Source organism: Taudactylus pleione, unplaced genomic scaffold (assembly GCF_031769625.1).
Source record: "Taudactylus pleione unplaced genomic scaffold, aTauple2 ptg000583l, whole genome shotgun sequence".
Taxonomy (NCBI): Eukaryota; Metazoa; Chordata; class Amphibia; order Anura; family Myobatrachidae; genus Taudactylus; species Taudactylus pleione.
Window position 1 is genome coordinate 2,212,501 of NW_028284985.1, and position 12,500 is coordinate 2,225,000.

The 12,500-nt window shown below is 59.7% G+C and overlaps 1 protein-coding gene across 6 annotated transcripts in view; it reads right to left on the bottom strand.

Moving 5' to 3' along the window:
* DAB2IP (DAB2 interacting protein) overlaps positions 1-12,500 on the bottom strand; it is a 575,200-nt gene that overhangs the window by 309,414 nt on the left and 253,286 nt on the right. For 5 of the 6 annotated variants that reach the window (XM_088453575.1, XM_088453574.1, XM_088453572.1 and 2 more), the window contains one exon: positions 9,144-9,262. In XM_088453575.1, the coding sequence (XP_088309701.1) occupies positions 9,144-9,262 (119 nt within the window). Of the gene's footprint in view, positions 1-9,143; positions 9,263-9,366; positions 9,451-12,500 lie in introns of those variants that run through there. The other variant, XM_088453578.1, reaches the window with a different exon arrangement.

A 12,500-nucleotide genomic window follows, 5' to 3' on the forward strand; every position in this document is an offset into this window, starting at 1 on the left:
TATATATATTGTCATTAATAAGCACCTCTAGACTAATCAATATATATATATATATTTCATTAATAGTATTAATAGTATTGCATTAATAGTACACAGGTCACCTTGAAGGAGATCAACATTAGACGACATTGATCCTGCGCTCTCACCAAGCTCAGGACTGAGGTGCAGGAGGACTGTGATCACATTTATATAGAAGTATAAAATAACTGATGCTCTTCACTCTCTACATTCACCGGCCATTAATACTGTTCTAGCTTCTTCACGCTGAACTAAAAGCAGGGACTGTTGCAATCCATACATAAGTACGTCTGTTATTACGAATACGCCAGATAGAATCGCTACTGTATTGTGCATCATGTATAACGGTGTTAACCCTTTCCTTGCCGTGGGTTTGCGGCAGCACAGCCGCCCCTGTAAGATGACAATCTGTATATGGGGTCAGTAACATCGATCAGTGAGAAGTACTAACAGGCTGTCACTCATATGGACCACACTACACCAGCTTATGTCCCTCTGCTTCTCCAGCCCCCCACACTACACCAACTGATGTCCCTCTACTCCTCCAGACCCACACTACACCAGCTTATGTCCCTCTGCTTCTCCAGCCCCCACACTACACCAACTGATGTCCCTCTGCTTCTCCAGCCCCCCACACTACACCAACTGATGTCCCTCTACTCCTCCAGCCCCACACTACACCAACTGATGTCCCTCCGCTCCTCCAGCCCCACACTACACCTGCAGCAGCTTATGTCCCTCTGCTCATCCAGCCCCAAACTACACCAACTGATGTCCCTCTACTCCTCCAGCCCCACACTACACTATCTGATGTCCCTCTACTCCTCCAGCCCCACACTACACCATCTGCTGTTCCTCTACTCCTCCAGCCCCACACTACACCAACTGATGTCCCTCAACTCCTCCAGCCCCACACTACATCAGCTTATGTCCCTCCGCTCCTCCAGCCCCACACTACACCTGCAGCAGCTTATGTCCCTCTGCTCATCCAGCCCCACACTACACCAACTGATGTCTCTCTGCTCATCCAGCCTCACACTACACCTGCAGCAGCTTATGTCCCTCTGCTCATCCAGCCCCACACTACACCTGCAGCAGCTGACGTCCCTCTGCTCCTCCAGCCCCACACTACACCTGCAGCAGTTGACATGCCTCTGCTCCTTCAGCCCCACACTACACCAACAGCAGCTTATGTCCCTCTGCTCCTCCAGCCCCACACTACACCTGCAGCAGCTGACGTCCCTCTGCTCCTTCAGCCCCACACTACACCAACAGCAGCTTATGTCCCTCTACTCCTCCAGCCCCACACTACACCTACAGCAGCTTATGTCCCTCTGCTCCTCCAGCCCCACACTACACCAACTAATGTCCCTCTACTCCTCCAGGCCAACACTATACCAGTAGCTGCTTATGTACTTCTGCTACTTCCGCCCCACACTACACCAACAGCACCTCCATCCCTACACTACCCCAGCAGCAGCACCTCCATTCCTACACTACCCCAGCACCTCCGTCCCCACACTACCCCAGCACCTCCGTCTCCACACTACCCCGGCATCACCTCCATCTCCACACTACCCCAGCACCTCCGTCCCCACACTACCCCAGCACCTCCGTCCCCACACTACCCCAGCACCTCCGTCCCCACACTACCCCAGCACCTCCGTCCCCACACTACCCCAGCACCTCCGTCCCCACACTACCCCAGCACCTCCGTCCCCACACTACCCCAGCACCTCCGTCCCCACACTACCCCAGGATCTCCGTCCCTACACTACCCCAGCACCTCCGTCCCTACACCTCCGTCCCCACACTACCCCAGCACCTCCGTCCCCCAGCACCTCCGTTCCTACACTACCCCAGCACCTCCGTCCCTACACTACCCCAGGACCTCCGTCCCTACACTACCCCAGCACCTCCGTCCCCCAGCACCTCCGTTCCTACACTACCCCAGCACCTCCATCCCTGCACTACCCCAGCACCTCCATCCCTGCACTACCCCAGCACCTCCGTCCCCACACTACCCCAGCACCTCCATCCCCACACTACCCCAGGACCTCCGTCCCTACACTACCCCAGCACCTCCGTCCCCACACTACCCCAGCACCTCCATCCCCACACTACCCCAGGACCTCCGTCCCTACACTACCCCAGCACCACCATCCCTGCACTACCCCAGCACCTCCATCCCTGCACTACCCCAGCACCTCCGTCCCCCAGCACCTCCGTTCCTACACTACCCCAGCACCTCCGTCCCCACACTACCCCAGCACCTCCGTCCCCACACTACCCCAGCACCTCCGTCCCCCAGCACCACCATCCCTGCACTACCCCAGCACCTCCATCCCTGCACTACCCCAGCACCTCCGTCCCCCAGCACCTCCGTTCCTACACTACCCCAGCACCTCCGTCCCCACACTACCCCAGCACCTCCGTCCCCACACTACCCCAGCACCTCCGTCCCCCAGCACCTCCATCCCTGCACTACCCCAGCACCTCCATCCCCGCACTACCCCAGCACCTCCGTCCCCGCACTACCCCAGCACCTCCGTCCCCGCACTACCCCAGCACCTCCGTCCCCGCACTACCCCAGCACCTCCGTCCCCGCACTACCCCAGCACCTCCGTCCCCGCACTACCCCAGCACCTCCATCCCCACACTACCCCAGCACCTCCGTCCCCGCACTACCCCAGGACCTCCGTCCCCACACTACCCCAGCACCTCCGTCCCCACACTACCCCAGCACCTCCATCCCCGCACTACCCCAGCACCTCCGTCCCCACACTACCCCAGCACCTCCGTCCCCACACTACCCCAGCACCTCCGTCCCCACACTACCCCAGCACCTCCGTCCCCCAGCACCTCCGTTCCTACACTACCCCAGCACCTCCATCCCTGCACTACCCCAGCACCTCCGTCCCCCAGCACCTCCATCCCCACACTACCCCAGCACCTCCATCCCCACACTACCCCAGCACCTCCGTCCCCACACTACCCCAGCACCTCCGTCCCCGCACTACCCCAGCACCTCCGTCCCCGCACTACCCCAGCACCTCCGTCCCCGCACTACCCCAGCACCTCCGTCCCCGCACTACCCCAGGACCTCCGTCCCCACACTACCCCAGCACCTCCGTCCCCACACTACCCCAGCACCTCCGTCCCCACACTACCCCAGCACCTCCGTCCCCACACTACCCCAGCACCTCCGTCCCCGCACTACCCCAGCACCTCCGTCCCCGCACTACCCCAGGACCTCCGTCCCCGCACTACCCCAGCACCTCCGTCCCCACACTACCCCAGCACCTCCGTCCCCACACTACCCCAGCACCTCCGTCCCCACACTACCCCAGCACCTCCGTCCCCACACTACCCCAGCACCTCCGTCCCCACACTACCCCAGCACCTCCGTCCCCCAGCACCTCCATCCCTGCACTACCCCAGCACCTCCATCCCCGCACTACCCCAGCACCTCCGTCCCCGCACTACCCCAGCACCTCCGTCCCCGCACTACCCCAGCACCTCCGTCCCCGCACTACCCCAGCACCTCCGTCCCCGCACTACCCCAGCACCTCCGTCCCCGCACTACCCCAGCACCTCCATCCCCACACTACCCCAGCACCTCCGTCCCCGCACTACCCCAGGACCTCCGTCCCCACACTACCCCAGCACCTCCGTCCCCACACTACCCCAGCACCTCCATCCCCGCACTACCCCAGCACCTCCGTCCCCACACTACCCCAGCACCTCCGTCCCCACACTACCCCAGCACCTCCGTCCCCACACTACCCCAGCACCTCCGTCCCCCAGCACCTCCGTTCCTACACTACCCCAGCACCTCCATCCCTGCACTACCCCAGCACCTCCGTCCCCCAGCACCTCCATCCCCACACTACCCCAGCACCTCCATCCCCACACTACCCCAGCACCTCCGTCCCCGCACTACCCCAGCACCTCCGTCCCCGCACTACCCCAGCACCTCCGTCCCCGCACTACCCCAGCACCTCCGTCCCCGCACTACCCCAGCACCTCCGTCCCCGCACTACCCCAGCACCTCCGTCCCCGCACTACCCCAGCACCTCCGTCCCCGCACTACCCCAGGACCTCCGTCCCCACACTACCCCAGCACCTCCGTCCCCACACTACCCCAGCACCTCCGTCCCCACACTACCCCAGCACCTCCGTCCCCACACTACCCCAGCACCTCCGTCCCCGCACTACCCCAGCACCTCCGTCCCCGCACTACCCCAGGACCTCCGTCCCCGCACTACCCCAGCACCTCCGTCCCCACACTACCCCAGCACCTCCGTCCCCACACTACCCCAGCACCTCCGTCCCCACACTACCCCAGCACCTCCGTCCCCACACTACCCCAGCACCTCCGTCCCCACACTACCCCAGCACCTCCGTCCCCGCACTACCCCAGCACCTCCATCCCCGCACTACCCCAGGACCTCCGTCCCCACACTACCCCAGCACCTCCGTCCCCGCACTACCCCAGGACCTCCGTCCCCACACTACCCCAGCACCTCCGTCCCCACACTACCCCAGCACCTCCATCCCCGCACTACCCCAGCACCTCCGTCCCCACACTACCCCAGCACCTCCGTCCCCACACTACCCCAGCACCTCCGTCCCCGCACTACCCCAGCACCTCCGTCCCCCAGCACCTCCGTTCCTACACTACCCCAGCACCTCCGTTCCTACACTACCCCAGCACCTCCGTCCCTGCACTACCCCAGCACCTCCGTCCCCGCACTACCCCAGCACCTCCGTCCCCCAGCACCTCCGTCCCTACACTACCCCAGCACCTCCGTCCCCGCACTACCCCAGCACCTCCGTCCCCGCACTACCCCAGGACCTCCGTCCCCGCACTACCCCAGCACCTCCGTCCCCACACTACCCCAGCACCTCCGTCCCCACACTACCCCAGCACCTCCGTCCCCACACTACCCCAGCACCTCCGTCCCCACACTACCCCAGCACCTCCGTCCCCACACTACCCCAGCACCTCCGTCCCCGCACTACCCCAGCACCTCCATCCCTGCACTACCCCAGGACCTCCGTCCCCACACTACCCCAGCACCTCCGTCCCTGCACTACCCCAGGACCTCCGTCCCCACACTACCCCAGCACCTCCGTCCCCACACTACCCCAGCACCTCCATCCCCGCACTACCCCAGCACCTCCGTCCCCACACTACCCCAGCACCTCCGTCCCCCAGCACCTCCGTTCCTACACTACCCCAGCACCTCCGTTCCTACACTACCCCAGCACCTCCGTCCCTGCACTACCCCAGCACCTCCGTCCCCGCACTACCCCAGCACCTCCGTCCCCCAGCACCTCCGTCCCTACACTACCCCAGCACCTCCGTCCCCGCACTACCCCAGCACCTCCGTCCCCGCACTACCCCAGGACCTCCGTCCCCGCACTACCCCAGCACCTCCGTCCCCACACTACCCCAGCACCTCCGTCCCCACACTACCCCAGCACCTCCGTCCCCACACTACCCCAGCACCTCCGTCCCCACACTACCCCAGCACCTCCGTCCCCGCACTACCCCAGCACCTCCGTCCCCGCACTACCCCAGCACCTCCATCCCCGCACTACCCCAGGACCTCCGTCCCCGCACTACCCCAGCACCTCCGTCCCCGCACTACCCCAGGACCTCCGTCCCCACACTACCCCAGCACCTCCGTCCCCACACTACCCCAGCACCTCCATCCCCGCACTACCCCAGCACCTCCGTCCCCACACTACCCCAGCACCTCCGTCCCCACACTACCCCAGCACCTCCGTCCCCGCACTACCCCAGCACCTCCGTCCCCCAGCACCTCCGTTCCTACACTACCCCAGCACCTCCGTTCCTACACTACCCCAGCACCTCCGTCCCTGCACTACCCCAGCACCTCCGTCCCCGCACTACCCCAGCACCTCCGTCCCCCAGCACCTCCGTCCCTGCACTACCCCAGCACCTCCGTCCCCGCACTACCCCAGCACCTCCGTCCCCACACTACCCCAGCACCTCCGTCCCCGCACTACCCCAGCACCTCCATCCCTGCACTACCCCAGGACCTCCGTCCCCACACTACCCCAGCACCTCCGTCCCCGCACTACCCCAGGACCTCCGTCCCCACACTACCCCAGCACCTCCGTCCCCACACTACCCCAGCACCTCCGTCCCCGCACTACCCCAGCACCTCCGTCCCCGCACTACCCCAGCACCTCCGTCCCCGCACTACCCCAGCACCTCCGTCCCCGCACTACCCCAGCACCTCCGTCCCCCAGCACCTCCGTCCCTGCACTACCCCAGCACCTCCGTCCCCACACTACCCCAGCACCTCCGTCCCCACACTACCCCAGCACCTCCGTCCCCGCACTACCCCAGCACCTCCGTCCCCGCACTACCCCAGCACCTCCGTCCCCGCACTACCCCAGCACCTCCGTCCCCGCACTACCCCAGCACCTCCGTCCCTGCACTACCCCAGCACCTCCGTCCCCGCACTACCCCAGCACCTCCGTCCCCACACTACCCCAGCACCTCCGTCCCCGCACTACCCCAGCACCTCCGTCCCCGCACTACCCCAGCACCTCCGTCCCCGCACTACCCCCGCACCTCCGTCCCCCAGCACCTCCGTTCCTACACTACCCCAGCACCTCCGTCCCCGCACTACCCCCGCACCTCCGTCCCCGCACTACCCCAGCACCTCCGTCCCCGCACTACCCCAGCACCTCCGTCCCCGCACTACCCCCGCACCTCCGTCCCCGCACTACCCCAGCACCTCCGTCCCCGCACTACCCCCGCACCTCCGTCCCTGCACTACCCCAGCACCTCCGTCCCCGCACTACCCCAGCACCTCCGTCCCCGCACTACCCCAGCACCTCCGTCCCCCAGCACCTCCATCCCCGCACTACCCCAGCACCTCCATCCCCGCACTACCCCAGCACCTCCGTCCCCGCACTACCCCAGCACCTCCGTCCCCGCACTACCCCAGCACCTCCGTCCCCGCACTACCCCAGCACCTCCGTCCCCGCACTACCCCAGCACCTCCGTCCCCGCACTACCCCAGCACCTCCGTCCCCACACTACCCCAGCACCTCCATCCCCACACTACCCCAGCACCTCCGTCCCCGCACTACCCCAGGACCTCCGTCCCCACACTACCCCAGCACCTCCGTCCCCACACTACCCCAGCACCTCCATCCCCGCACTACCCCAGCACCTCCATCCCCGCACTACCCCAGCACCTCCGTCCCCCAGCACCTCCGTCCCCGCACTACCCCAGCACCTCCGTCCCCGCACTACCCCAGCACCTCCGTCCCCACACTACCCCAGCACCTCCGTCCCCGCACTACCCCAGCACCTCCGTCCCCCAGCACCTCCGTTCCTACACTACCCCAGCACCTCCGTTCCTACACTACCCCAGCACCTCCGTCCCCGCACTACCCCAGCACCTCCGTCCCCGCACTACCCCAGCACCTCCGTCCCCCAGCACCTCCGTCCCTGCACTACCCCAGCACCTCCGTCCCCGCACTACCCCAGCACCTCCGTCCCCACACTACCCCAGCACCTCCGTCCCCGCACTACCCCAGCACCTCCATCCCTGCACTACCCCAGGACCTCCGTCCCCACACTACCCCAGCACCTCCGTCCCTGCACTACCCCAGGACCTCCGTCCCCACACTACCCCAGCACCTCCGTCCCCACACTACCCCAGCACCTCCGTCCCCGCACTACCCCAGCACCTCCGTCCCCGCACTACCCCAGCACCTCCGTCCCCGCACTACCCCAGCACCTCCGTCCCCGCACTACCCCAGCACCTCCGTCCCCCAGCACCTCTGTCCCTGCACTACCCCAGCACCTCCGTCCCCACACTACCCCAGCACCTCCGTCCCCACACTACCCCAGCACCTCCGTCCCCGCACTACCCCAGCACCTCCGTCCCCGCACTACCCCAGCACCTCCGTCCCCGCACTACCCCAGCACCTCCGTCCCCGCACTACCCCAGCACCTCCGTCCCCCAGCACCTCCGTCCCTGCACTACCCCAGCACCTCCGTCCCCGCACTACCCCAGCACCTCCGTCCCCACACTACCCCAGCACCTCCGTCCCCGCACTACCCCAGCACCTCCGTCCCCGCACTACCCCAGCACCTCCGTCCCCGCACTACCCCCGCACCTCCGTCCCCCAGCACCTCCGTTCCTACACTACCCCAGCACCTCCGTCCCCGCACTACCCCCGCACCTCCGTCCCCGCACTACCCCAGCACCTCCGTCCCCGCACTACCCCAGCACCTCCGTCCCCGCACTACCCCCGCACCTCCGTCCCCGCACTACCCCAGCACCTCCGTCCCCGCACTACCCCCGCACCTCCGTCCCCGCACTACCCCAGCACCTCCGTCCCCGCACTACCCCAGCACCTCCGTCCCCGCACTACCCCAGCACCTCCGTCCCCCAGCACCTCCATCCCTGCACTACCCCAGCACCTCCATCCCCGCACTACCCCAGCACCTCCGTCCCCGCACTACCCCAGCACCTCCGTCCCCGCACTACCCCAGCACCTCCGTCCCCGCACTACCCCAGCACCTCCGTCCCCGCACTACCCCAGTACCTCCGTCCCCGCACTACCCCAGCACCTCCGTCCCCACACTACCCCAGCACCTCCATCCCCACACTACCCCAGCACCTCCGTCCCCGCACTACCCCAGGACCTCCGTCCCCACACTACCCCAGCACCTCCGTCCCCACACTACCCCAGCACCTCCATCCCCGCACTACCCCAGCACCTCCGTCCCCCAGCACCTCCGTCCCCGCACTACCCCAGCACCTCCGTCCCCGCACTACCCCAGCACCTCCGTCCCCGCACTACCCCAGCACCTCCGTCCCCCAGCACCTCCGTCCCCGCACTACCCCAGCACCTCCGTCCCCGCACTACCCCAGCACCTCCGTCCCCGCACTACCCCAGCACCTCCGTCCCTGCACTACCCCAGCAGCAGCAGCTGTGCGGCAAAGTTTATACAGCCAGGGACCAGATACATTGTTACTCTCCTCCTCCGCACACACCATGAGGGATAACGCCAGCACTGACAGCTCCCCGGCAGCAGCAGACACCCCGGGGCGGCCGCTTACCTCTCATTGTCCACGCTCCTGAAGCCCGGGATGATGTGCCGGAAGCTGCTGTTCCGGTCGAGCTTTGGCTGGCTCTTTGTCCGTTTGATGGAGCCTTTGAGGCGGCGGCTGAGGAACCCCTGTGGGGTGAGACAAGAAGACCGAGATTAGAGCCAGCGGCCCCGGTGAGAGGCTTCTCGCTGCGCTGCGGATCGCGGGCTCCGGAGCCGCCGCTGTCACTCACAGGCGCGGGGAGAGATGCGGATTGTTGTCAGGGCAGGATCCAGGCAGCTCCCATCGCACATCTGCTCCCAGCGCTCCGAGAGGCCGGCGGCATGCGGCGTCACTGCGACACCGCCCCGATATCAGCCTCTGTTACTATGGCAACCTCCGGCTCACTCACTCTATATATATATATATACTGTATGTATGTATGTACACAACACATGTCACAGGCATATACACATACACACAGGAATCAGCATACTGTGTGCACCACACACACATATATATCTATGTATGTACACAACACACAGGCATATACACATACACACAGGAATCAGCATACTGTGTGCACCAGACACACATATATATATATCTATGTATGTACACAACACACAGGCATATACACATACACACAGGGATCAGCATACTGTGTGCACCACACACACATATATATCTATGTATGTACACAACACACAGACATGTACACCTACACACAGGGATCAGCATACTGTGTGCACCACACACACACATATGTCTATGTATGTACACAACACACAGACATATACACATACACACAGGGATCAGCATACTGTGTGCACCACACACACATATATATCTATGTATGTACACATCACACAGGCATATACACATACACACAGGGATCAGCATACTGTGTGCACCACACACACACATATATGTCTATGTATGTACACAACACACAGACATATACACATACACACAGGAATCAGCATACTGTGTGCACCACACACACATATATATATCTATGTATGTACACAACACACAGGCATATACACATACACACAGGAATCAGCATACTGTGTGCACCACACACACATATATATCTATGTATGTACACAACACACAGGCATATACACATACACACAGGGATCAGCATACTGTGTGCACCACACACACATATATATATCTATGTATGTACACAACACACAGGCATATACACATACACACAGGAATCAGCATACTGTGTGCACCACACACACATATATATCTATGTATGTACACAACACACAGGCATATACACATACACACAGGAATCAGCATACTGTGTGCACCACACACACATATATATCTATGTATGTACACAACACACAGGCATATACACATACACACAGGGATCAGCATACTGTGTGCACCACACACACATATATATGTCTATGTATGTACACAACACACAGACATATACACATACACACAGGAATCAGCATACTGTGTGCACCACACACACATATATATATCTATGTATGTACACAACACACAGGCATATACACATACACACAGGAATCAGCATACTGTGTGCACCACACACACATATATATATCTATGTATGTACACAACACACAGGCATATACACATACACACAGGAATCAGCATACTGTGTGCACCACACACACATATATATCTATGTATGTACACAACACACAGACATGTACACCTACACACAGGGATCAGCATACTGTGTGCACCACACACACACATATATGTCTATGTATGTACACAACACACAGACATGTACACATACACACAGGGATCAGCATACTGTGTGCACCACACACACATATATATCTATGTATGTACACAACACACAGACATATACACATACACACAGGGATCAGCATACTGTGTGCACCACACACACATATATGTCTATGTATGTACACAACACACAGGCATATACACATACACACAGGAATCAGCATACTGTGTGCACCACACACACATATATATCTATGTATGTACACAACACACAGGCATATACACATACACACAGGGATCAGCATACTGTGTGCACCACACACACATATATATGTCTATGTATGTACACAACACACAGACATATACACATACACACAGGAATCAGCATACTGTGTGCACCACACACACATATATATATCTATGTATGTACACAACACACAGGCATATACACATACACACAGGAATCAGCATACTGTGTGCACCACACACACATATATATATCTATGTATGTACACAACACACAGGCATATACACATACACACAGGAATCAGCATACTGTGTGCACCACACACACATATATATCTATGTATGTACACAACACACAGACATGTACACCTACACACAGGGATCAGCATACTGTGTGCACCACACACACACATATATGTCTATGTATGTACACAACACACAGACATGTACACATACACACAGGGATCAGCATACTGTGTGCACCACACACACATATATATCTATGTATGTACACAACACACAGACATATACACATACACACAGGGATCAGCATACTGTGTGCACCACACACACATATATGTCTATGTATGTACACAACACACAGACATGTACACATACACACAAGAATAAGCATACTGTGTGCACCACACACACATATATATATATCTATGTATGTACACAACACACAGGCATATACACATACACACAGGGATCAGCATACTGTGTGCACCAGACACACATATATATATATCTATGTATGTACACAACACACAGGCATATACACATACACACAGGGATCAGCATACTGTGTGCACCACACACACATATATATCTATGTATGTACACAACACACAGACATGTACACATACACACAGGAATCAGCATACTGTGTGCACCACACACACACACATATATATCTATGTACACAACACACAGGCATATACACATACACACAGGAATCAGCATACTGTGTGCACCACACACACATATATATCTATGTATGTACACAACACACAGGCATATACACATACACACAGGAATCAGCATACTGTGTGCACCACACACACATATATATATCTATGTATGTACACAACACACAGACATGTACACATACACACAGGAATCAGCATACTGTGTGCACCACACACACATATATATCTATGTATGTACACAACACACAGACATGTACACATACACACAGGAATCAGCATACTGTGTGCACCACACACACACATATATATCTATGTACACAACACGCAGGCATATACACATACACACAGGAATCAGCATACTGTGTGCACCACACACACATATATATCTATGTATGTACACAACACAGGCATATACACATACACACAGGGATCAGCATACTGTGTGCACCACACACACATATAT